The sequence below is a fragment of the Chanos chanos genome, chromosome 8 (genome assembly GCF_902362185.1).
Source record: "Chanos chanos chromosome 8, fChaCha1.1, whole genome shotgun sequence".
Lineage (NCBI taxonomy): Eukaryota > Metazoa > Chordata > Actinopteri > Gonorynchiformes > Chanidae > Chanos > Chanos chanos.
The window spans coordinates 23,796,565-23,823,420 of record NC_044502.1 but is presented as its reverse complement, the minus strand read 5'-3'; the positions used below and the strand labels follow the sequence as shown (position 1 = coordinate 23,823,420).

Sequence of the window (26,856 nt, the reverse complement as noted above, 5' to 3'; positions counted from 1 at the left end):
GGCAACCATTATGCTGATACGGATGGAACAGTGTGACACAGAGATAGACTGAAATCATACCGCATCTTGTCAGCAGCATCCTCCTGGCCATTTCTGGACGGAGGCTCTCACTTGAGGTCAGACTGAATAAGCCATGTTTGTTCAGTAAGCCACCAGTGATAGACATATCCTTTACCCAGACAAAATCTGCTTAACCGCTATGCTGAAAGTAGCTCAGGCACTGCTCCACTGTATGTGGTCTGGATCCTCTGTGTTGTAACTGTATTTAAAAATGCAACATCTCAGCTGTGTCTCCTGAGGCCACATGTCATGTAATGATATGTCTCAACTTATATACCCACTACCCAGTTTATCTGGTTAGCTTGCCTTGTTGGCTTAATATTAGAGAAAATTCATTAAACTCAACATTGTGATGCATGGCTGGAACAAATAGCTGCAGGACATATAGTCCTCAGTGGAATTTACCTGACGAGCAATATGTTCCATCAGGTTTGTAAATATAACAATGTTTACTATATTCTTCATCAGTATATTTTGCACTCTCTCTCTCTCTCTGTGTGTGTGTGAGTATGTGTGTGTGTGTGTGTCTGTGTGTGTGTGTGTGCACGTGCATCTGTTTCAGACAGAACTCCAGCTAGCCCAGAGAAGCAACAGTGTACTGCAGTAGACCAGGAGGATGAGCAGGTAAGTGCGGAACAGGACTTTGTCCACCTTGTTGCAAAGTGCCAGCCAGTCTGCCTGTGCAGTGCTGTCATTCTCTTCTTCCTGGAGGTTCAATTTGAGGGAAATGACCTCTTGCAGCACCCTTTCCAGTTGTGGCACACTTTCTTGGGCCTCACTCAGAGAGACGAAGTCCGTCTCGGGGGAAAAATCAAACTCGTAGCCTACAAAATAAATATATTCAGGAGAACAGCATAAGTGTGAAGCCATTAAAGCTGATCTGGTGATTCACAGGTACAGACAGTATTACACAAACCCCATTCCTTTACTCTCCATGCAGAATATTCAAGTGTTGAACAGTGCTTTAAGATGGGTGCTTGCACTTTCCACAGTTGTATGGAGTTACATGAGGCTCTGGTTGACTTGGCCTGGCTTGATATAATTCATCTTCTCTAGAATGAAGATCTATCATTATGTTGGTAACCGTGAGATGTAAAGAGCATGTAGATCAGTCATTTTATTTCACTAGTGTGTAGCAACAAGAGCTAAATATGTGTCTGCATTTTTCTCTTTCTAAAAATATTTTGTTTCGTTTTATTCACTTCTCTCTTACCTCCAGACTGGTCCACGTCTTCCAGGGTTCTGAGTGAAGTGAAGAGGCTCTCATTAAAGCTTTGACTGGAGGACCCGTATTTGTCCAGTAAACAGGCAGAGATGGACATTTCCTTCACCTCCCTCTCACTGTGGTGCAGAAGCTTCACCACCAGGATAGACTTGGCAAGGCTCAAGACTAAAAGCGCCATACACACCACAAAGAACATTCCTAGGGTGGAACAAATGAGCTTATGCATCATATGCAAGCATTTTTCACTGTGACATAAATCCTGCACAGTAAGTTCAACACTGTTAAATTGACACTGTGAGTGTACATATGAGACCACATGAACTCATTTATACACACCCCATGTGTTTACTTAACACTGCTGAATTTGCTGTGGTGAGTTTACAGAGAGAAACGAGAGGTGTGGATACTGTACCTATGAGTGGGGTTTTGACAGCTGTGGCAGGCAGCTCATCCATCAGGTTGACCCTGAAGACAGTGTAACCCAGCAGGATACTGGTCTTGAAGGTGATTCGAGTCCCACTGTTTGGAGGCAGGTAGAAGCTGATGATGTCTACCACCATGAGGAACATACTGGGGATGAGCACACCCACCACATACAGCAGGGGGCGTCGGCGGATCAACATCTACAGAAAAAAAAATTAGAAGCAAGTCTCCATGTTTCTACCATACAGTTAAAACTGGGAAATGGTTGCATCTGCCTGATCTTATAAAAGAAACTGAATCCACAGCAGAACAAAGATGGCCTTCTCTGCCCTCCACACTTACTGTAGTTGCTGAATCAGTTCAAATGTTCATTTCAGACCTGAGATTGTTTTCACACCCATTTTGTCCCCCTTGAGAACTTAGGCATGACTTATGGTCTGCTTGGTCAAGCTAACTGCAGGAGAGAGAAAAGCAGAGATCCAAGTGCTCCGTTTCCACTCATCACTCCCTCTCATTTGGACAGTAACCATTCCTTTCCCTTTCCACATCTGAGAATGCTTAAACTCTCAAAGCACAACAAAGACCAATTTCACACCAGCTTAAACCTGCTCTCCACTCATTTCGCCGATGAATGAAAACACAAATGTGAATCCCTAAATGGCTTTGGCAATGAGCTGTGGAGCTGAGGTAATCAGAGTCTTGTGTGAGTATCTCAGCGGAACCTGGTGGCTTGCCCACAGCGCTGACTTATTGGCCCATTTCTCCCACTGAACGAGAAGGCCATTGATCAAATGCCAGAGCGGCAGCCTCATTATTATCATCCTTCTCCCATGCTGTCAGCCTCTAAGCCTCATCTGTTAGCATTGGCACTGCTGCTACGAGCAACCACACAGTGTTTAGTGGACTGTCTGTAGGATGCTGTCAGACTGTCAGTACACAGACACATCTTGTAGACATGGTCTTATGCCTGTTGTCTCAATCTGAAAGCAAATAGCTAGACACTTAAGTGAAGTATAAAAAAAAAAAAAAAAGCTCTCATGATCAGATACACCATAATTGATGCAATGTTGACCAGTTCATTCATTTCAAGGGAGTTTGCAACTTGTCTGTGACTCCAAACACTGACTCATATATAACTAGCCCTGTTGCACTCTGTCTGAAAATATGCAGTGAGAAAGAGGAAAATAGTGCATGTCTTAAACAGTACTAACTATGCACAACTGAATTTGGATTTGCAAGAAGATCAAGATGGTGGCAGGACTGTTATGATTGCTAGGACTGGCAGAATGCTTTATATATCACACACTAGACAAAGCAAAAAGCTTTGCCTCCGTTCATAGTCAAAAGCCTTCTAATTTAAATTGGGATGATAACAATGTGGCTAGTGGCGAAAAGTCCATGCTTACACTGAACTGAATATGGGCGTAATCTCGGTTGTCCATGTGGAGTTGCCAGTAATGGGAGGGCACAGACAGCAGCTCCCATTCACCGTCATTCATGAATTCTCTCTTGTCATTGGCGATTTCCTCAGCGCTTCTCAACAGAGCCAGATCCACCTCAGTCACTGCCAAAAAAAAAAAAAACACACCCTCATTTCAGTCTCCCAGATGTTGTACTCTTTGTTATTCTGTGGACTGACCACATGTCATGCCTGACTGCACTGGTAAGTGAGAGTGTGACTGATCCAGACAAAGCCAGTGGCCTGACCATCAGGCTGTTATTGGGAAGTGATTATTGAAGGAGAAGCCTCAGGTCAGGCCAGCTTGGCTCTGCTCCAGTCCCATCTGTGCTCTAACTTATCTCTTTACAGACTGCTTCTCTTCTAGCACAGAGCAAAGGGGAGAATCATTTAGACAGATACGTCTTCTTGTTCCCACAAATCTCATTATATTAAGATAATGGGTTGTGGAGGATCACAATGAAGGTAATTAAGAGTTTTGGAAGAGGCCCTGATGTGTGAGACCATTTAACTGAAGGTCTTTGGATCTGTTACTGTTCACTAATTACTTCAAGTCCTTTTCACTTGCATATAGAACAATTCAAGTCTACTCCACTCAACTCAGTGAGATTGAAAACCTGGGACCTGAACCAGAATTAGGAGAATTAGGAGCTTGACCAGAAATCAGCAGATAATCAGTTTCATTTCTTACATGATGTCATAATTAAATATGCTCTAGAAAGTGGTTCACTCAGTTTGTGGCCTTAAATGAAACACATAAGCTTATTTTGTTTCAGGGGTGCTGCACTTTGGATCTTTCAAGCAGAACTCTATCCTGTAAATAAACTCTCTATACAGGAGTGCAACGATAACACAGATTTGCTCTGTGGAAAATGTTCAGTGAAGTTTGTATAATTTTTTAAACACAGTAAAAAGAGCCTGAGAGATATACCAGAGTGGAGCCAGCTACGGAAGGTTAAGGTGCAGTTCTGCTTGTCGAATGGAAAGGCGTAGATCTGTAGGTCACAGGCCGAAACCGCCTGGATGGGTTTGTAGTTCCTCACTGTCCCAGAGGAGTTGACATAAACATAAGGTATGACAGGAGATCTGCCCACATCCACACTGGGAAGAGAGGAATGGACACCAAACAGAAATCACATAATTCAACCCATTTTCATTCACAACTGCTGTTTGTCTCCTGCACCTAATTTTACACACACTTATTGTGACAAAAATATCAACATCTCCATCTCCTAAAGGTTTATATTCATTAAAAATCAAAAAGACATGAACACAGAGTCTTAAACTTTAAACACAAAATGGCAGAAATAACCACACAGAAACAGGAGGACGACTGAGACAACCACTGCTGATGTGCCCTCCTAACACTCCAAATAACCGCAACTGCTTCAGAAGTCTCACTCAAGATTTTGTGATCCACGAAACCAAGGGGAAACATACTTTAAGATTTTCTTGGTATCTTCAGTTTTCTTTTTTACAGTTACCTTACCTTACATGTTATCTTACCAGCAGAAGCATGTGTCATCATTGTGAATGATCTGAACATGTACCATCACTGTGAACAATATGGACATGTACCATCATTGTGAACAATATGGACATGTACCATCACTGTGAACAATATGGACATGTACCATCACTGTGAATGATCTAGACACGTAAGTTGTCTATGCTTTTATTTACAGTGCAATCTACACCTGCTTTCCACAGAAGCTGACCAAAGGCACTGAGGAAACCCCTAACCAAAATTCTTCAAAAACATTTCACAGGACTCGGAAGCAAATCAACTCCTATAATATCTGAGTGACTATAAATATTTCTGTCCAGGGATGAACGTGCCAAAGCTGTGGTCAGTGCTTTGGTCACAGGCGGAGGACAGATTACAAATATTTTGTGCATGAGATAATTATGCGATGGCTCTGTAAGTAATTACTGAGCTTTCAAACACAATTATAAACAATTAAACACAATTTACAATTCACTAATGATGACATCAGGTACCCAGATGGCATCAGAGGACAGTGATATTTCAGTTACTCCTTCAAACTCCTCCGGATCCCACACAAGGAACTCATCTTTCCATATCTGAAACACACACAGAAACTGCTGTAGATTGGCACTTTGTCCAACCAGACAACCTCCAGAATCCAAGTGTTTTACAGAGAGTACTTCATCAAATATTAAGTAATAGTGTGGATATCGATGTTATTTAACTGGTACAGAGGAACATGCAGAATTGTTTGAGTTCTAGAGTGAAACAAATAAATATATGAGTAATTTGATACTGACTTGGCGATACCATATGCTTGTGGTTACTTTCTGAGTCTGTCCATCCTGTAAAAAAACAATTATAATGTTTAAATCTCTGGAATAAATTATACAAATCTTTTTGATTTCATTTCATGAACGCGCTAAGGACAAACTAGCAAACTCACCCGATAAACAGCACAACAAAAAGTATACCACAGTTTGAGTTTTAAACACTTTGATATAACTAGTCTTTTTTTTTTTTTGGAAAATGTGCCTTTCTACTATGAAAGACCTGTCATTGCCATGTGTCTGGGCCAAAGGGGTAATGCTAAACAGCTGAACTTGTCTCACATGTTAAGGGTCCAGAAAAAACATGCCACAGTCACTGAATGGACTGACCGGAGAGGTGCCACTCACCACGTCCAGGACGGACTGGATGATGAGGTCAATATGCACCACTGTTGGATGGGTCCAGTTCAGAACAGGGCGTACTCCACAGTCATATTTGCGCAGCAGCATCCTGGTGAGTTGGTTCAGTGCAGATCTCCTTGGTTTTTCCGGGGCTAATTCAGCCAGGGGAACTATGGAACAGTTAAAATGATACTGGAATTACAGAATCACCATTTCTGAAACTATACCCCTCCATATCTGAATCACACAAAATCTGAATTGAACTTCATCTAAACCGAGTCTGAGAAAACAAATGGAACTTAAACTTCAGCTGTTACACTAAATTCTTTCTACTTATTCCGCAAAATTTTCCCAACAGACCTGTGCCTCAATAACAGAGAGCACTGTTCTCAGCATTTCAATCACGTTTTCGTCAATTAAGAGCCTTTTCCGTTAGCCATCAGAGTGATGCTACAGCGTGTTGTTCACTATGACAACCTCTTATCAACAGTTACTAACAACATGCCACAGGAACAAACATTAGACAATTTCTGTACAGTGAATAAGGAAACAAATTATCTCCATTTTAAACTGCACTAGTTAAAAACATGGGTTCGTTGTAATTTAGACAACAAACGAAGTAGAAATTGGGACGATTACTTCATTAAAACCTGGCCTAGTCAAAAGGAATAAGTCTACAAAGTAATTACATTAAGAAGCGATGGTAAATGTTGTGAACTATCGTGCATCGTAGCAGACAGGCTGCTCCAAAGACAGGAATCACATCACCCGTGTAAATTTTCTTACCTGTTAACAGCAGAAACAGCCACTGGACAGGAAACATGACGATTCTAAAGGTTCTGGAGAAGGTCCAGCCAGCGGCGCGAAATCAGATAAACCTGTGATGCAAAACATAAATCGCTACAGAAATACAGAAACACTGTGATGCTTCTCAGAACGATTTTGTTGACTCGTTTACTCTTGCATCTAGAGTGAGTGCACGTTGCGGCATTTTTGGTGGCTTGAGTATTGATTTTCTATTATCCTGGTGAAATGAGACGGCAGGGCGGGAAATGGCATATTTTTTGACAACCCCTCTCCGGTGGTTTGGTCGTATGAACAACATAACGACAGAAAAGTGTGGTTTTATTGTGAAACCCAACCAATATTTATTTATTGAATTGTATACTGATGGTGATTGCTGTTGATGGTGTTTTAAAGATCGTGATGGACTCCGGACTCTATATTCACTGTGTATTAGTGTGTTTCAGTTCGGGTTTTTGCGTATGTAAATAAAAGACTCATGTAAGGAGAGCACATACAACAATGGTATACCACAAAAGAAATGTCCAATAATATGTGTACAAATGCATAGCCGAAAAATCTGGAGGGGTTCGTTGTTAATAATGGATTCTTATTATTTTAAATCCTCTGCGCAAACGTTACAGGTCTAGGGTTAAAAGGAAAAAAAAAGTTTTGAGTCCCAGGACTGCGCAGGTTCTACGTTCTCTGCAAACGCATGTCACTTGTGGTGTCTATGTGTATGAGAGAGTGCGCGAGCGCTTTTGTGTGTGCCTGTGTGAGTGACACATGGACTAAGTCACACTCCGAAGTCGGGCAAAGGAATTCTGGGGAAAATATTCTGCTCTTTCGCCATGAGATCTGATCAAGAGCGTGAACATGAGGAAAATTCTGTTGTTTCGGTGAGCAAAGCTATGTGGCATTTTGAAACTTCAGATCTCCAGGTTGTGAATTATTACTAGGACGGTGTAGAAGTTTTCTCAACGCTGCAATGTGTGTACAATCATAGCAAAGTGCTCGTTTCTTCTATGTCATTTTCAGTTCAAGATTTGTGGGTTGTATGTTGATTCAGAGCTGCATTTTGACTTAAACCGCAGAGACAATCTTACTCCTCTTAGAACAATATGTGTTTGATTTAAACTATCAGTATAAATGTGTCTTTGTTTAGTTGTAGTGATGGCATTTTAACTGTTAGAAGGAGGTGGCACGTCAGTAATTACGGTGCGACAGTTCTGCCCGTATTTCTTTCACACCTGTACAGCTTCCGTTCATTTTTATGTGTTCAATAACATTTGTATGTGATTGATAATATATGTATGCGTTTGATAATGTTTTTATGTGACTGATAATATGTGTATGCGTTTGATGATGTTTGCTTTGCAGCGTGAATGATTTTGTCTGTGTGGTTGTGTAGTTCAGTAATGTCTAACGGTATTCGTTTTTGTAGTTGTTCTGTTCGATAACTGTGTTCTCCAGTTGTATATTGTACAGATCTGAAACTCAATAACACTGTTTTACTCACTGTTAAGGAAATATTGTGAAATATTGTGCTTGTCATAAGAAAACTCCACCCTAACACAGGCGATGCCCTGTAAACAAAGTGGTCTAGTCATGTTTATTTGCTGATACCATTAACATGCCCTTCTGCTTGGTGTAGTATCACTGACCATGTTATGCGTTTTGTCTGATGGAAAAACACCTGTACCAAAACATTTAGTAAATAAAACGATAAACATCCACAACAGCATTGCTCATGCATTAGGCCTTCAGCTGTGGGTGAGTTCTTGTGGTTTTGAAATGCACTCAGATTTGTATTGAGATCAGATATGATGTTTTCATGTGTAAATAGATGTCTCCCCCTTATCTGAGGTGAGCGTTTGTTGATTGGTTTGTTTTTGGAGAAGTGACCGTTATTTTTGCGCCTCTAGCCCTGCTGGCATGTTGCTTGGCATGATAAACATAGGGCCTAAAATAGAGTGTGACCAGAGGCCTTGTGGACCATATATGTCTCTCACTCCCTGTGCCCTGTGAGTCTGGCCGTCCTCACAGCTAGCCTGACATTCCCACCTGCTATCTGCCTGGCCTAAAATAGTCTCTCACTCACCCCTCGACTTCTCTCATAGGCTTACACTCACACAACCTGTCTTTCACATCAGCTGCCGAACTCAAGTCTAACTTTCACTAAAAGCACTCTTCCACATGGGAAATTAAACTTGGTTAATTGAAGCAGTTAAAAGTAGAATGTACCATGACTAAGGTGCACCTAAACTCTCATACTGCAATAACACTAATAACTCAACTCAATAGGCACTTTATTTAGGTTGGGCAGAGTGACCTATTGAAAATGGGTAATGTGTTATTAGAGACTGTCAGTGTGAAACAGGAGCTGTTGCCCTGACCACTGTCAGAAATATTGGCTCTGTATATGTGTGTGTGCGCGCGTGTATGCTTGTGTGTCTGTGTGTTTGTGTCTGCATGGTTCTGTGTGTGTGTGTGTGTGTGTGTGTGGTGAAACTGTCAGAAACATGCAGTGTGTGAGTTAATTAACTGTAGTGTAGATCACAAGATCAGATCACATTCCTCGCCATAGTTCATAAATGTTGCTCTCCTTTTTCTCTGATACACTGACAAAATATGATTGTTCTGTTTTGGTTGTTTACTTACACTCTTGTGCTTTTGAAATAGAAGTTGAGGAGAAAGGATGTCATCCAAAAACGTAGCCCTTTTGTACGTGTATGTGCGTGTGTGCATCTGCGTGTGTTTGTGTGAGTGCCATGTTGCTGTGATGTTGTGTGAACCACATGTCTTCATGATGATATAAATATCTGACATCTGGTGGTATTATGGGTATATTTGCTGGACCCTGCAAGTTTACATGTTTTTCTTTCTAAACACATGTTAAAACAATTTGTCAAAATATTTCTTTGGTTAGGGACATGGATGGTATTAAGGTTATGGTTTGGTTGATCTTTAGTTACAGTAAAATGGAAGCCAATGGAAATTCCCCACTAAGATATAAAAATATACCTGTGTGTGTGTGTGTGTGTATGTGTGTGTGTGTGTGTGTGTGTTCATTTCAGAACGAACTCTTGATGAAGCAGCTGAGAGAGATCACTGGTATTCAGGACATACAGGTTCTCCAGAGTACGCTCAGTGTATGTTTGGGACTGCAGCCCTGCCCCATGTGTGCACAGTAGGAGCAGTAACATGACTCCGTTGACCCAAATATTAACAGAACCTAGTGCTGCCCCACATAGAATCTGAACATGAGTTAGGCTGATTTTGGGCATATGTATACGACTCTACAGGGGGGATTTCCAGGAATAAATGGAAAACAGCTCACTACTCAGGTGTCTTGTTTTGACTATGCTTCTTTATTCTGGCTTAAGGCAAGTCAAGGTGACATCAGCCAAGCCATCAGCCTGCTGACCATGCAAATGGGAGAGGAGCAATGTTCTGCAGAATGTTCTAGCAGAGAGAACAACAGAGGGGTCTGCAACGCACAGAACAGTGAGTAGACAGAAGAGACAAATGTTCTTGTGTTTGGAGAAAGCCACAAATATGAGATGGGTCTCCACAGTTTGAATCTCATATTGTCTAAGGAGTAGGAGAGATGGACAGCTATTTCTAGCACATGAGAAACATCTCTCCAGTGGATACAGGCTTTTGACAGCTGGAGCTGCTGCCAGATGGGCTTCCTGTCTTTGTTCTAGTATTATTTTACCATGTACATCCTACAGTGCTCTACAGACCTTTTTTAGGAGAGACCAAAGGCAAAGAGAGGCTCTCCAAGAAGATGAAAAAACATTCAGTCACAGCACAATGAAACATCAAAAAGCTCATAATATGTTAACATGTTGAGGGCAAGAGTCACCTTACCTAAATCATCTGAATGGATAAAATAAAAGAGTTTCTAAGAATCCAGAACTCTGGTGCCAGACTGTTTCAAGATCTAAGATTCAAGAGATTTTTTTTGTCTGTTAGATTTCTAGGTTTAGTTATAGCCCTTGCATCTTGATGAGGAGGGTAAGACTATGTAATTCAGTGATGTCATAGGGAAGAGGTAATCAGGTTATAGATGTGATTCAGTGATGTCATAGGGACGAGGTAATCAGGTTATATATGTGATTCAGTGATGTCATAGGAAGGAAATAATGAGAGAATGTAGTCAGTAAAGATGATGATGTGTAGCAGCACAGTGACAGAGCCTAGTGAGGATAAAGAGAGTGAGGATGAGTGAGAGACTTGTATTCTGTCGTAAATCTCCATGATGTGATGAAAAACTGGGATGATAGAGAAACATTCGTATGAATGATCCGTGGGCTAGGGAGTACTGTGATATTGACAAGGTTCTTCCTAACATTATGATAAAATATTATTTATATCTGAAGAGGAAACAGAATTTTGCTTTTAATTTCTTTCCCAGCTGATCAGTTTCGGAAAATAAGACTGATACAATCATTTTGTAGTTTGTAGGACTCAGTGCCAACATCACACAGGGAGAAAGACTGGTTTGAAGTTTCAATATTCAGGAGCATTTTCATCACAGATTGTGCTGACATCAGAAGAATTAGCCTGATCCTTTTGAAAGTCCATCTAAGGGAAATCACACTGCAGGTGGATATTTGCATTGGTAACTCCAGGGTCCAGTTCATTTGTATACACACTGATGAGAATGGGGCCAAAATAGATGACTGTGGAACACTGGAGGACACAACCATGATCACTGAACACTGCTCTGGGCCAGTCGACAATGCTCCTGAACATTTCCTTTTAATGTGTCCTCCACTGTCATCTGTTTTCCACTGTTGACACGGTCATCTGTGCTCTTCTTCAGGCAGAGTTGAGCATGACCTTCAGACAGCTATAGAGCTCAGCCTACAGGAGTCCCAGCAGTGTCAGGCCGAGGAGAAAGAGATCTGCAGGTACCACCCTCACACCTGAACCTCATCCATATCAGAACTCTCTAAAGTCTGATTCCTCTTGTTCCACCACAGCATTTCTCTGGGAGAGCTGACCTACGTCATGTGACTCTGTGTTTGACCGTGTGCCACAGGGCCCTGGAGGCTAATGCAGAGGAGAACACCAGTCGTATGAAGAGGAAGAGATGTGAGGCGGCCGGAGGAGAGGGCTGCAGCCCGGCCGACTGGATCCGGCATGACGGGTGGCCCGTTGGCATCCGCAATGTGGGCAACACCTGCTGGTTCAGCGCTGTCATCCAGGTGTGTTCACGTTAGCCATAGAATTTGCTCAACAGTATATTAAGTTAACAGAAACAAAAAAAGTTGGTGGATTCATGAAGGATAAAACTTTTGTGCAGTTGGCACAACTTTTGCTTTGTCAGCAATATGTGGTTGGCGTAATTTCCTCTGTTTGCTTCACCTGAACTTTTGTTGGTTTTTGCATCAAAGGATCTTCTGGAAGGGTGTTACCAAAGAGTTCAGATTTTATTTGAATTAATTAATAAGTAGTTCTAATAGTGGTCATAATCACTGCATATTTATAATGTTGTAACACTGGGAAAGAGCTTTCTGTGGCACATTCAGAGTGGTGTCCTGTAATCATGTTCATACTCTGCAAACTGCATTAGTGGCACTGCTAATGATAGGGAAGATGAGGTGGAGCTTGGTTTGTTGTCCCCCACTGCAAGAGCGTCTCTGGGATCTAATGCTATTAAATCTGCTCCAGACTGAGTTTACTGAGACCTATCAAATATCTGTATGGAAACTCAAGCTATCACTATATTAGTGTGTGAGGCTGATTAAATACTGCAGTGTTTGGATCGTAAGCCCTCACTGTTAGCATGTGGATTGGGTGAAATAGTGCAATGTTTGGATGGTAAGTGCAGCAATGAGCTATGCAGGCTGTGAGGCCGATATCTTTTTCTTTTTTTTCTTTTTTTTTTTTGTCAGAAATTTTAGAGTGTGAGTTCAGCTCAAGCTAAGGCCCAGCGGTAATCAGATCATGTGACAGGGAGAGGGGCTAGCATCACAGAGGTCAGAGAGTTTGTTTGTGTGTTTGTTGATTTGTTTTGTTTGTTCACTGTTTGCTTGAAGTACAGCTATAATGTGTGCAGATACTTGATATTCTTTATTTGTATACAATATTATGTATATGTTGTTATTATGTGCCATGATGGTGACAATGGAAATAAAGCAAGGATTTGATCTATGTCTCAGAATGCTAGATCAATGAAATTGGGAGAGATTTACACTCTATGGTTTACAGCTGTTCCTCTCTGTGTGGTGGCTGAAGTACATTGTGTTTGTCAAAGTTTCTTCTCAGCAGTTAGTGTCTCCCTCTGGATGAATGAACTAGCATTATATTGTCAGTAACATAAGCCTTTCTCTTGTAACATAATTAGAGATTTTCCTCTTGTTTGTTGATTTCAGTCCCTATTCCACCTGCCAGTGTTTCGTAGACTGGTGCTGAACTACTGCCTGTCAGAACACATTCTGGAAAAATGCAAGAGTCACTCAGTAAGTGTGATGCTTTTCTGAATGAAATTCTCAAACCATCACTATCACAAACCAATGAAATTGAAATTCACAAAGCAGCATAAAGTTATTACAGATTGTACATTTTAAAATGTATTTTCGAGATGTCTCTGTGTATTTTCGAGATGTTCTCTGTCGTTCAACCTATTGGGTTATTTGTTATAATGACTTTTATTTTAATATTGGGAGTTTTATGACATGGCTGTATTGTACACTGTGATTCATAAATAACCTCAAATGAGTTTATAGGTACAACTGTGTGTGTGTGTTTGTATATACATTTGTGTGGGACAGGAGAAGCGAAACATTGCCTTCATGCAGGAGCTCCGATGCCTTTTTGCATTAATGGTGGGTTCCACACGTAAGTTTGTGGATCCGTCTGCAGCTGTGGAACTCCTCAGAGATGCCTTCAGAACCAGCGAGGCGCAGCAGGTATGCAGCCCAGGGAAACACATCCATTTATTTCTTCATTTTGTGCTTGTGGTACCCCTGGAGCTCAGGATTACGGATGAAATAAAATGTGCCAGTGGGTTCAATGGAAAAAAAAAAACTAATGTCAACAAATTTATAAAGAACAAATAAATAAATTCCAGGGGAATCAAAGCTAGTGTGTAAGTTTCTGTAATCTAAAAAAAGTATAAGCCATTGGCTGGGTGGGAGACACAGTGGACTAACAGGTGGCACTGTAAGTGGTGCAGCAGTGGTAAACATGTAAATGTCCCCATGCCTGGGCTTTCCCAAAGCACACTCCTGCCAGGCACTCACATAAAAATAAGACCCATCAGCTTCACACAGCAGTAGAGAAAGACAGATATAATACTCTTTTCTCCCATTTTCAGGCCAAATTTATTTTCCATTACTGTGTAAAGTACCTTTTGTGAATAAAAAGTTCAGTTGATTAATGAGACCTACTGGAGTTAAACTGTTTGAGTGTGGGCCTCCAAGAACAATTGACAATAAAAAACAAAAAGGAATATTAGGCAAATTGTTTCTGGTTTCCTTTGACTTTTAATAAAATACGAGACATCAAACAACGAAGCAGTAGTAGAGCAATTATCAATGGAAACATGTTATGTTTGGGCTAATGACCCAATTCTGACTTAAGATCTGTTGTGTTTAATCACAGGAAATCATGCAGTTAATGTGCTTTTTTGAAATCTATCATAAATATATGTCTGTAGAATAGAGCTATGAGAGTGCCTGTAAACACAAGTGTTCATTCCAGGTTTTGTTGTTTTAGGATGTTAGCGAGTTCACACACAAGTTGCTTGACTGGCTTGAAGATGCATTTCAGTTGGCGTCCAGTGGAGAGTGAGTACAACACATGGAAGGTGCTTGTATTTTTAGAAGCATGTTTGTACACTGATCTGTGAATTTGTACTGTGTCAGGACTATGATAGCTCTCTATCTCACTGTATTGGATGTTAGAGTGCACAATTTAAAAAAAGAAAACAAAATGTATATTCTGTCACCTCTAGCAATCCTGAGGATAAGCAGGAGAACCCAATGGTGCAGCTATTTTATGGGACATTTGTAGCAGAGAGAGTTAATGAGGGTAAAACAGAGCAATGTTTCTTCAAAATTTCCATTTTTTTAAATGCTATATCCTCGATTGAGGTCATGTTTGATACATTACTAAGAGATGGCTCATTTTATGCAGGAAAGACGGTGTCAAACATTGAGCAGTTTGGGCAGTATCCCCTTCAGGTGAATGGTTTCAACAATTTAGATGAATGTTTGGAGGGTGCAATGGTTGAAGGGGAGATTGAAGCCCTGCACTCAGATCACAGTGTTTCTACTGGTCAGGAGGTTAGTATTCTATCAGCATCTTTATTTGAGAATAATGTGTTATGTTGGCATTTTTTATTTTGCACAAATATGCAGCGTTTTAAATTCAAAGATGATCAGATTTTTCGCTCCCTGATTTTTTGCAGCGCTGGTTCTCGAAACTGCCCCCTGTGCTGACTTTTGAGCTGTCCAGATTTGAGTTCAATCAATCTCTTGGCCGACCAGAGAAAATACACAAAAAGCTGGAATTCCCGCAAATTATCTATATGGACAGGTCAGTTTCATGGTACTCCTGCCAACTCATGGAACAAAGATCCAAGGTCAAAGCAAAAAATGCAAAAAAAAAAAAAAAAAAAAAGGGCTAAAAATAAAGTGCTGTACATATACAGGTAATTTGTGTATGAAACTTGCTGTTGTAATCTGAGATATTCTTTGAGCAGGTACCTTCATAAAAATGTCGAACAGACTCACGGGAGGAGAGAGGAGGTGAAGAGACTGAGGGACCAATTAACGGTTCTACAACAGAGACTTGAGAGGTAGGTGAATAATAATGTCAGACTAAAACAGTGAGAAACCCAAAGGACTCTAGATTGCAGGCTTGATCAGTGCTAACAAGGCTTACAGGTAACAGACGGCCTTGCAAACACTGTTCAACCATATCTATGTTCTTTCATTTCAAGTTACAAAAATTATGGCTCAGGGCCAACCAAGTACCCCCTGGCAGACATGTTGCAGTATGTGCTGGAGTTTGCCACCACTAAGCCAACGAGTGTCTCTCCTGCCTGCCCCATTCCTCTAAACCCATCCTCACACACAGAGCCCACCTCAGACCACACCAGGCAAGTGCTGGTTTTGATACTATTACATAAACTGGCCCATTTGATCAAATCCACATCTTTTCTTTGATCTGTTCCTCTGTCAGCTAGCACTGAGTATTATCATAAGTCTGTTTTTCATCTTCTCTTCTCCTTATCTGTTAGACATTAACCAGTGGTGCTGAAGAACCAAAATGGGTCATTTTAGCTCCCCAGTGCTGTGTTACTATTTTTCTTTGCTTTTCTGCAGTTTGTCAGAACCAAATGATGCGGGGTCATCTGAAGGTCTAACCACCCAGCGGGTCCCCACACATAAGTCCTTTAGCCAGTGTAGACTTCCCACCGACGCCCCACTCCTCCCTGCCCCCCACAGCATCACCGAGGAGGAGCTTCATTTTGTCAAGGGCTGTCTACAGCGCTGGAGGTCTGAAGTGGAGAACACCATACACGGTATCCACCATATCCACTATATTCACAGTACCACCACATCTACTGTATCCACTCTGTCCACTGTATCCATTGTACCAGTCTTTCCATTGTATTGCCATATCCATGGTACCATTGTGTCTGTAGTACCCCCACCATGGACCTGCATCTCAGACCACACACGTTGTTTAAATAACATTGTGGTCTTAAAAAAGTTTCCTAATCGCTTTTTGTTTTATGGTGCAAGAAAAGAAGAGAAATAGCAGTTTTCCCTTTGATCTGCAAGGCCTCTTGTTGAAGAGACATTGAATTGCTTTGCATGTGGCATTGCTTTGATAAATGTCACTTTCTGTGATATTTTTGCCCTTTGTTGGGAGCCACCTGCTGTGGTTTATAGCAGATATGCTAATGTGTTAGGGAGTGGATTGTTGCCTCACTGTCGGGTCCAACCTATGGATCAGGGTGTGGTCTTCATTTTCTCTACCTCCATTCAGAGCTTAAGGCCAGCATTGACCGGATCAGCCAAGCCCTGGACAGCATGTACTCAGATAAAAGCCTGTGTCAGGTAAATCCACTGTCCCACTCTGTCTCTGGCCCTATGTTTACTCAGTGGTCACTTTATTAGGTACACCACCCCACTCACAAAAATGGAATATTCCAGGAGACACACTGTGATATGGCCAATGTTTGCTGTATAAAAACCAATCGACAGAGATTAAGGAACCCATTTATTGTTTGAGTGAATGTTGGAAAGGACAAAATGAGTGGCCGAAGTGGCTTTTAGAGTAGTCTGATGATCAGAAACGGATGCCTTCCTGGGCTTTTGCACTCAACAGTATATAGGATGTACTGTGACAACCAAATAAAACATCCAGTCAGCAGCAGAGGTGTGGGCAGAACAGCTCACTGAGGAGAGAGTGGAACTGAGAGAATCGTGGACACAAACACGGAGGCCACAAACACAGAGGCCACAGACACACAGGCCACAAACGCACAGGCCACAAATGCACAGGCCACAGACAAGCACAAACAGGTAAATGTCAGCCCAGGATTCCAGTGGTGTGTGAGACAGCACACGCATCTTGTCTGACTGGGTTATACCATCAGCTGACCACACCAGGTTTCATTCCTCTCAGCTAAAATCAAGAAGAACTGGCTTCGTTGGGCATGTGATCGCCAAGACTGGACAGTTGTGGAACTGGAAAAGTGTTGTCTTGTTCAGCGATTCCCACTTCCTGTTTCATCATGCAAATGGGTTCAGAGTTGGGATTTCAGTAGCATGAGTCCATGGACCCAGTCTGCCTGATACCAGATGCTATGTGACTGAACTTTAGAAAGGAATAAGTGACAGAAGTAATTTTTAAGTAATTCCTTGGAAATGGCTGGTGTTCTGGGTTTTTCACGCTCAGTATTACACCACCTCCACCTCCACCTCCACCAGTGTGTTGAGCTGTTGTAATGGTGCTGGGAATGTTTTCCTGGCTTAGTTCCATAGCAGCTTAGCAACATTTGGACACTACAACGCGTCTGAACGTTGTCGGTAAACAGGTGCATCCGTTCATGGCTACAGTTCCCTCCTCATCACAGACAGTCCCAGAGGGATACCGCACCTCATCACAAAGCACACAGTGTAACAGAATGGTTCCAGGATACCGCACCTCATCACAAAGGACACAGTGTTACAGAATGGTTCCTAGGATAACACGACTCCCCACAAAGCACACAGTGTCACAGAATGGTTCCAGGATACCACACCTCCACACAAAGCATACAGTGTTACAGAATGGTTCCAGGATACCACACCTCCACACAAAGCATACAGTGTTACAGAATGGTTCCAGGAACATGACAGTAAGTTTGCTTTACCCAAGTGACCTGCACAGTCCATACACTTGAACCCAGTAGAGCAGATATGAGGTCTCCTGTGGAAATTTCCAGTGCCCTGTTGTGCCCTGAACTACTCAGGCTGTCCTGGCAGAAAAGGCAGACTGAGCCAGTACTAGATGGGTGTACCTAATAAACTGGCCACTAAGTGTATGTTTGTGCAGCTATTTCTATTTCTTTCCATTTCACTTCCTTGATATTTTGTATTTATAAGTAAAGGCAACACTGTGTATTTATCTCATTATCTGAATTTTTGTAGCACATAGCTGTAATCTGCACTATGTAGAAAGAGTTTAGAATTGTATTTGATTCATTTTTTTTCACTTCTTTGGGCCAATCTCCGCTGGAGGACGACTGCATTATTTGATTCGTTAAAAGTAAAAGACTGTTTTCAATGAGTAGTTTAGTCAGAGTTCACTAATTCCTCAGGCATCAGAACTTATGCTAACAGAGACTGCATGAAATGAGCAAAATGAGTCTTCAGTTGTTAAAAAAAAATACATAGAATAGGTGTGTATCTGATACTGCTCCTTTCCTCCCCTACTATTGGTTTATTCACTTGTCATGTACTGTTACTTAGAGTCTGATTGCCGACCTCATTCACAATGGCCAGCCCTTGTCTTTGATATGTACAGGTACCCTACAGGTTACATGCTGTTCTCGTGCATGAGGGTCAGGCCTCTGCTGGACACTACTGGGCCTACATCTTTGATCACACCCACAAGCGCTGGCTCAAATACAACGATGTCATGGTAACAGAGTCCTCGTGGGAGGAGCTAGTCAGAGATTCATATGGAGGCATGACCAATGCCAGTGCCTACTGCCTCATGTACATCAATGACTGCATGCCAGAACTTATAGCAGGTATACACACACACTCTCACCCTCACATTCACACACAGATACACACTTATCATGTGAGTCATAAAGCCACAAATCATACTGTTCAGATCTTAATGCTGAAATGGCTGCTTACTAAGCTGGTCTTACAAAACAATAGAATTTTCAGAAAGGACTGTCTATGCACTGCACGCAGATTGATACATTTGTATATTCCTTCTGGTTCCTGCGACTGCTTCTCAGAGGACACGGACAATGAGACTGGACAGCTCTTGCGAGGAATGGACTCCTTGCCTCCCGTCCTTAGGCGCTATGTTCGTGAGGACAACCACTGGTTCCAGCAGGAGCTAAGGGAGTGGGAGGAACACCTCTGTCAGACAGCCCAGGAGGAGTCCAAGCCTCCTGCAGCAGCCAAAGAGTCAAACTCCGAGCAGATAGAGACCCCATCACCAGAACCACCACCACCTCCACCGCAGGACGAAACCAAAGGACACACAAAAGAACCAGAGCTGGAGGCACCACAGGAACCAGTACCAGAACCCACACAGGAACCAACCCAAGAATGCACAGGTCAGCATGCTGTCTTTAGTCTCCTGCCTCTGCCTGTTCTCATAGCATGGGCACATCATGGAATATTATGTCTTGTCATTCCACAGTCAAGCTTTGCCTTGTTGAGGTTGTCTTTGTCATATGGTACCATCACACTTCATGACATGTTAGTCACAAGATGTCATATCAGTCATATCAGAATCCTGACCTGTCATTAACATGGTCACTGTGCCCAGTGATTAATTGATATCTTTGTTTTCCAGAGCCAATCACGAGTCACTCAGCTGTCGAGACAGAGTTCATAGAACAGAGTGACACGTTGAAGGAGGAAAATAATCAACGTGAGGTGGAGCAGTGCCAGGAGCAGAAGGAACAGGGACAGGTGAGTCCTGTCATATGAATCCTCCATAACTTGGTCACATACAGCCCTGATTATGCAGCAGTGATTTAGGCCACACATGTGGGTCATGGGTCCACTGCTGTATCACTGTCACCATTCTGTGGATCTCAGTGGAACACTTGCTCTAGTTTTGTCTGTTCATACCCGAGTTTGGTTCTAGCGATCATTTTTATCACTGCTTACACATTACTGAGAAATAATCTGGTAAATGCATTCAAAGAATTGTTAATATTAATCCGTTGACTGGGTTTCTGTGTGTGAGTCTGTGTATGTGTGTGTGTGTGTGTGTGTGTATGCGTGTGTGTGTGTGTGTGTGTGCGTGTGCGCGTGTGTGTGCATGCGTGTGTGTGTGTGTGTGTGTGTGTGTGCATGCGTGCATGTGTGTGTGTCCATGTGGCGATACACATTTGTTTGTCTAAGCTGTACATATGCTTGTGTCAATAGCCTGTATAGTTAGTTGACGGTGTCGGTTATGTTGCTAACCATGTTGCAAAGCTGCAGTTCTCTGTCTTTGTAAGCCTGGTGTAAGGATATCAGATCCAAATGGCTGTTTGGACTCTTTTGGCTTCTCAGGCATTCCTGCCACCCTCTGACGCTGACTGGGTTGGGTTGTTGGGGACAGTGCGTCAGTGGCTGATCTTTAAATAGGCCATGAGCTCCATATTTCCTGTTGTTTATGGATGACAACTCACTGCTCTCGTTTCCTTAGCTGTATGAAGTGATTTTCAAGAATAGCTGAGGGACCCTTCAATCAAAAGGCAATTGTTTGCCCATTGGGAGTCTGTATGTATTTTGACAACCGTATCATTATGGTATGCATGACCCCAATACTATCCTCCTCAGTCACCGTGGCAACTCTGTCATTATCAAAAATCACATCCTGTAGTGTGGACATTGAGTTCTGCTGCACTCATCTGTGCCTCTAATCAGGTTGGGACCCTTAGATCTGATTAATGGTCCTTGAATGTGGTGTCATAGACTTATAGACTTCATCAGGCAATGTGTAAACAGAAGTCCATCTGCCCATACTTACACAGGCTTTGGGTGACCTCTAGTGGACCTCTAGTAGTAGTGTTGAAAAGATTTACAGCAAGCTATAAGCTCATGAATTTATTAACATTATTCGCCCTCTCTCCACACACAATGCTTTAATTGCTGTAAATTCATGAAACGTATACTTGACAGATGAAGCAAAATATTCCTGTTGTCAGTGAAACGTTGCTAGAAGCCGTAAACCTGACAATGCAAAGGCTGTTAGACCGGGGCCTGAGCTAGTTGTCTGATTGCGCAGAATGTGACAGCTGCTACTGAAGTACAGATTAAAGTTCATCTAGAATTTGTCAACCTCTGCTTTCTCCCAGAGAGTGGAGGTGGAGTCCATTTCTGAAGAGAGGGTGGCAGCATTGACTGAAACAGAGGGCCAGGATTTGAGTGAGACAGTGGAAACAGGAGTGGACAATGAGCCGGAGGAATCACCCTCAGAGAGCAGCTCTACAGGGACCAGACACAGGCTAAGACAGCCAGAGGACGAGGTGTCAGAGGCCAGACACAGGCTAAGACAGCCAGAGGACGAGGTGTCAGAGGTGGAGATCCCCAATGTGGGCAAGATCCTGGTGCGGGCTGATGCAGACGGCTACAACGAGGAGGTAGGACCCACTCTTGTTTTTACTGATTGGCTAAAAATACTCATCACAACATGTAGAAGCTGTGTATCACTGCATTTGTTTTTTCTGTACAAACTGTGGAGACTCTCCCAGAACAAATTGCCTGATCTGTTGAAAAATACCTCCAACATGGACATGTGGACAAAACCAATATTTGACATATTCATGTAGAGAAACATCAGTATTTGATATGGTTGCAATTCTACACTCTGTTCATTTCAAGGCCATTATCTCACATTTTTTTTCATTTTCATTCCAACATGATCTCACAGATGTCATTTCATTCAGAAGTGATGCAAACAGTTATAAGAGAAAAGGTGTCAGTGCTTCAGGTCTGGGTTGGGTTAGGGATTTGTACCTTTTCCCACAACCATTTTGCTGTAATTTTATATGAAAATAAAGGTCATGTTAAAAAGTGATGAAATATTTATGAATATTTTTATGAATGTGAAATTTGGTGTATTGCCATGAGTTAAGGTCAGAGAAAAAGGTACTCTTATAATGTTGATGTTACTGCTACTTATAATAGGCTCCGCTGTCTTTGTGCTGCAGATGATGTTAACTCCAGCCATGCAGGGTGTCATTCTGGCCATAGCCAAAGCCAGACAGACATTTGACAGAGACGGGCCTGAAGCAGGCCTTATCAAGGTAAGCCAGCATGACTGCTTTTCCCTGTGGAACAAACACGTTTTGATGATAAAATGTCAGTGGTAATGTGACCACATGAGACTGGCCCAGAGCTAACATCCTTGATCAGTCAAACTCTGAGCCTTTGAACTGAATCAAAAGAGCCAATGCTTTGTTGACACAACAACAACAAGTATTCCACACTGCCTCTCAGATCTGTTTTTTTTTTCTGTTCATATTTATTTTTACAACTGTCTCATAACCTGAAATGACCTGCTGGTGCAAATGAAAAACATGACAAAAACATCACTTCTGTCTAGATGGCTGTGTCAGATCCATAAGCCCATTATGAAAGAGTTACAGTACTAACATTGTTACACTCATCTCTGAGATGGTTTGCATCACTGACCAGCTACAGGTTTCTCAGCTCATGGTGACTATGAGAAAAAATATCTCATACCCTCATCCCTGTGCTTCATGTTTAGTCCAGTCTCACCCACAGATTGAATGCTTCATGTTTAGTCCAGTCTCACCCACAGATTGAATGCTTCATGTTTAGTCCAGTCTCACCCACAGATTGAATGCTTCATGTTTAGTCCAGTCTCACCCACAGATTGAATGCTTTCTAATTAATGGTCCAGACTCAGGTTTTAAGGTTAGGAATGGGATTCGGCCCTGTGTATGGGGAAGAGGTACTTTTTGCAGTTTTTCCGGTTTTAAAAATATCTACGTCATATTTGGAAATGAGAAAATATGAATGGTGTCCCTTTTAGCTGCAGTGTGAACATAATGTAGACCTCTGTGATTAATAGCCCTGCCTTTTTCCAAAAATAGACTGAATAGGTGAAAACAGAACAGCAGTGACTGTATACAGCAGTCCAGGCTTTGTGAGACTGAGTGTATCTGAAGGGGAGTGGAAGGCTTTCTCACAGTATGGTCTTTTCTCACAATATAGGTGTTTGTGCAATGTTCTAGTTCAACTGTATCATTGAGTTCTTTTAGGCTTTTGTAATTGTGTGTGTGTGTGTGTGTTTGTGTGTGTGTGTGTCTCTTTCCAGGCGTTCCATGAGGAGTACTCCAGGCTCTATGAACTGTCCCAGGAGGAGACAAGTCCCCAGGAGGACCACCGGCTCCAGCATGTTCTAGTTTATTTCTTCCAGAACAAAGCGCCCAATCGCATCATCGAGAGAACGCTGCTGGAGCAGTTTGCAGACCGTAACCTTAGTTATGATGAAAGGTACAGTCATACTCACTTCATGAATGTCATGACTTCTGACCATCTGTAAGCACATGGACTTTTGTGATCTTGCAAAAAGCATAGCGTCTGCATAACATTGGGTATTTTAATGTACTGTTTGGGCAGTACTATATATTTTGATATATTTTCATTCTCAGTTATTGTAGCTTGCATTTTGCTTCTGAAGTAAAAGAGCTTCTCCCAGAGATTAAGAAGACTTGTACAAGATCATATCACCATTAAAATAAAGTAATCCAGTGAGATGATCCACTGTTGAATGGGTTACAATGTAAACATGAATTAGATGCGAATTAGCACAAAAATCTGTTCCCAGGGCTGTGAGTATAATGAGAGAGGCTCGAGTTAAGCTTCGCCTAATCAAACCAGAGGATATGGACATGGAGGAGTACATGGTAAGACCACAGAACAAACAAACATAAGCTTTTTAATGCAGATAAATTAAGTTCTAGACTTCATAAAAACATGCATCTGTACTTAGGTTAGTGCCTGAAGGCCTGTTGAAGCATACTTAAAGCAGCAGGAGCAAGGACCAGGAGGAGGCCTTTATCTTCAGATAAGGAAGGGAAAACCTCAGATTTTAAGGGGCTCATCATGGTGGCGGTTAGCCTAGTGGATTAAAGGCATGTCTGTGTCAGGGTAGTAACCAGTAGAGATAAAGAGGTCTAAGAGGGTAAACGAGTTCTCTGTGAGGTGTTGAAATATTACAGTAGGTGTGTGAGTGCAGAGTCTAAAGTTGAGCCTTGGGACAGGTTATTTAAGGTTATAAAAATGTTATTTATTTCATTGTATTGTCAAAATTCAATTGTCAAAACTGTTGTCAAAATTCTCTCTCTTTCCACACTCACAGCAGTGGCATGATGATTATAACATGTTCCGCACGGTGTTTGCCTACCTTCTCACGGGACTAGAGCAGTACCAGAATGGAAAGTATGTTGATGGAGGGAAAGGGTTGTTTTCACTATACTAAATATTGCAAAGTTCTTACTCTTTTCTTTGTTCCTTTCCAGAGTAAGAGAAGCCCTGAACTACCTGGCTCATGCTTACCAGAGCAACGCAGTCCTTCTCAGGAATGGAGAAAAGAGAGGAGTTGAGCAGTCACTTATAGCACTTTACAGGAGAAAATGTCTGAAAGTAAGAGACTCATCTGGGGTCACTCTAGTCATATTATTGAGGTATTAGTGGAAATAGTTAAAAGGTTGTTCCGCTTCTCACTTGGAAACTTTCATTTTTTTATGTCAGCAATTCATGGATTACAAACAGGGTTTTAGATACATACATACATACATACATATATACATACATACATACACACACACATTCATACACATACACATTGTATAAAGATATAGAAATTCCTGATAAAACATATTAAATAACATTTTAAATAATGAAAATAATGAGATTAGAAAAATATTTGAATATGGTTTTTTTTTTAATGATCATTTGATCAGAGTTGCTATACAGGACTTCCACAGGACCATGCCATGTGCGTAAGCATGTGAACAAAACTATACAATTAAAAAAATGACAGGTCCACTTATATATAGACCCAAAAGTTGAGTTTGTTCAAAAAAGCTGTAAAGTAAATAACCATACCATTTTAAGTGACATCACTTCGAATTCTGTGCAGTTGTTTAATCAGGTTTGCCTTTGTGACACGTTACAGGAGCTGAATGAAAGTGCAGCCACGCTGTTTAAGAGCGGGGAAGAAAGTGACGTGGAAGAGGGCGTGGCCATTATGAATGACAGCATTATCCCCTGCATGCACCTCATGGTGAAAGACAGTGTGAGCCAGGAGGACCTGGACACCATCGAGGCAATCAGGAGCCGCTGGTGTTCCTACCTGGGCCAGGATACGGAGGGTAAGACACCACACTGTAGTGAAACACCCTTTGGCAGACATTGGCATTGATGTCAGGGTAATACAGCTGAAACAGCAACAGAAACAAAAGATTCCTTACAATATCGTTCTTTCCTCTTTTTTCAGTGCATTTCTGTCTTTCACAAACTAAGTGGATTTCGCTCATTTTTACAACCTCTGTATTCAACATTTTCTAAAGAGATCTCAACAATTTGGTCCTATATTCCAAGTTCATATCACCTTCATGACTAACCACTTTGGCTTCTCACAGAGTTGGCATTTATTTCTAAATGCCTTTCCAACACGATGATTCCACACTACAAAATTCCTCTTACATTTGAATAGGCTGAACTCTTCCAGTGGGCTCTTTATATAATATATTTGAATAGGCTGAACTCTTCCAGTGGGCTCTTTATATAATATATTTGAATAGGCTGAACTGTTCCAGTGGGCTCTTTATATAATATATTTGAATAGGCTGAACTGTTCCAGTGGGCTCTTTATATAATATATTCGAATAGGCTAAACTTTTCCAGTGGGCTCTTTATATAATATATTTGGATAGGCCGAACTCTTCCAGTGGGCTCTTTATATAATATATTTGAATAGGCTAAACTGTTCCAGTGGGTTCTTTATATATTTGAATAGGCTGAACTCTTCCAGTGGGCTCTTTATATAATATATTTGAATAGGCTGAACTTTTCCAGTGGGCTCTTTATATAATATATTTGAATAGGCTGAACTTTTCCAGTGGGCTCTTTATATAATATATTTGAATAGGCTGAACTCTTCCAGTGGGCTCTTTATATAATATATTTGAATAGGCTGAACCTTTCCAGTGGGCTCTTTATATAATACTCCGATGAGCCAAAACACTATGACCAACTGCTGCAGGTCCTCCGTGTGCCACCAAAACAGCACTGACCCGCCAAGTCATGGACTCTGCAAGACCCCTGAAGGTGTCCTGTGGTATCAGGCACCAAAACATTAGCAGCAGATCCTGCAAGTCCTGTTCATGGCAATGGTATTTGCTGATGCCAGTGGCCTCTTGCAGCAGGATAGTGCACCCTACTATACTGCACACATTTTTCGGGAATGGTTTGAGGAACATGATGAAGTGTTCAAGGTGTCACCCTGGCCTCCAAATTCTCTAGATCTCAATCCAATTGAGCATCTGTGGGATGTGCTGAACCAACAAATCCGATCCATGGTGGCTCCACCTCACAACTTACAGGACTTGAAGGATCTGCTGCTAATGTTTTGGTGCCAGATACCACAGGACACCTTCAGGGGTCTTGTAGAGTCCGTGTCTTGGCGAGTCGGGGCTGTTTTGGCAGCACGTGGAGGACCAACAGCATATTAGGCAGGTGGTCATGATGACATTTGGCTCATCTATGTATATTTGAATAGGATGAACTCTTCCAGTTGGCTCTATTTATATTTTGGGGGTTTTGTGTTTGTTTCAGACTCCCTGCAGGAGAGGCTTAGTGAGTTTTTGCCCAGGGTGCTGGACTGCTCGGCAGAGATGGTAGTGCTGAAAGAGCCACCCAAAGTTCACAACTCCCCTCACGACCTGTGCAGTCGACTGGCCGCTGTCATGGAGTCTATTCACAATACCTCAGTCGTCGCTGTGAAGTGA

General features: G+C 41.9%; 2 protein-coding genes across 2 annotated transcripts; one reads left to right on the top strand and one right to left on the bottom strand.

Annotated features, from left to right (window-relative positions):
• Positions 1 to 618: 618 nt before the first annotated feature.
• htr3b (5-hydroxytryptamine (serotonin) receptor 3B) lies at positions 619 to 6,651 on the bottom strand. Its single transcript, XM_030782999.1, has 9 exons — positions 6,615 to 6,651; positions 5,835 to 5,998; positions 5,457 to 5,501; positions 5,143 to 5,252; positions 4,099 to 4,268; positions 3,115 to 3,272; positions 1,698 to 1,908; positions 1,274 to 1,483; positions 619 to 884 (listed from the first exon to the last, which is right to left on the bottom strand). Exons 1-9 carry the CDS (start codon positions 6,649 to 6,651, stop codon positions 619 to 621), a joined length of 1,371 nt encoding a protein of 456 aa, XP_030638859.1.
• On the top strand, positions 6,650 to 26,856 carry usp28 (ubiquitin specific peptidase 28). Its single transcript, XM_030782997.1, has 26 exons — positions 6,650 to 6,676; positions 9,689 to 9,763; positions 9,998 to 10,118; positions 11,446 to 11,533; positions 11,665 to 11,830; positions 13,001 to 13,087; positions 13,400 to 13,537; positions 14,346 to 14,416; positions 14,584 to 14,660; positions 14,766 to 14,914; positions 15,040 to 15,167; positions 15,334 to 15,429; positions 15,574 to 15,732; positions 15,959 to 16,158; positions 16,629 to 16,699; positions 18,654 to 18,882; positions 19,102 to 19,428; positions 19,671 to 19,789; positions 21,169 to 21,453; positions 22,024 to 22,119; positions 23,157 to 23,335; positions 23,670 to 23,748; positions 24,204 to 24,283; positions 24,364 to 24,487; positions 25,023 to 25,218; positions 26,684 to 26,856. Exons 1-26 carry the CDS (start codon positions 6,650 to 6,652, stop codon positions 26,854 to 26,856), a joined length of 3,540 nt encoding a protein of 1,179 aa, XP_030638857.1.

Bases quoted from the DNA above. Each gene is read 5' to 3' on its own strand.
- htr3b (XM_030782999.1), bottom strand. From the start codon at position 6,651: ATGTTTCCTGTCCAGTGGCTGTTTCTGCTGTTAACAG. The intron at 3,273-4,098 runs GTATATCTCTCA...TTTTTTTGGCAG, and splicing joins CCGTAGCTGGCTCCACTCTG to TGACTGAGGTGGATCTGGCT. The intron at 885-1,273 runs GTAAGAGAGAAG...TTTATTTTGTAG, and splicing joins AGACGTGGACCAGTCTGGAG to GCTACGAGTTTGATTTTTCC.
- usp28 (XM_030782997.1), top strand. From the start codon at position 6,650: ATGACGATTCTAAAGGTTCTGGAGAAG. The intron at 19,790-21,168 runs GTGAGTCCTGTC...GCTTTCTCCCAG, and splicing joins AGCAGAAGGAACAGGGACAG to AGAGTGGAGGTGGAGTCCAT. The intron at 21,454-22,023 runs GTAGGACCCACT...TTTGTGCTGCAG, and splicing joins CAGACGGCTACAACGAGGAG to ATGATGTTAACTCCAGCCAT.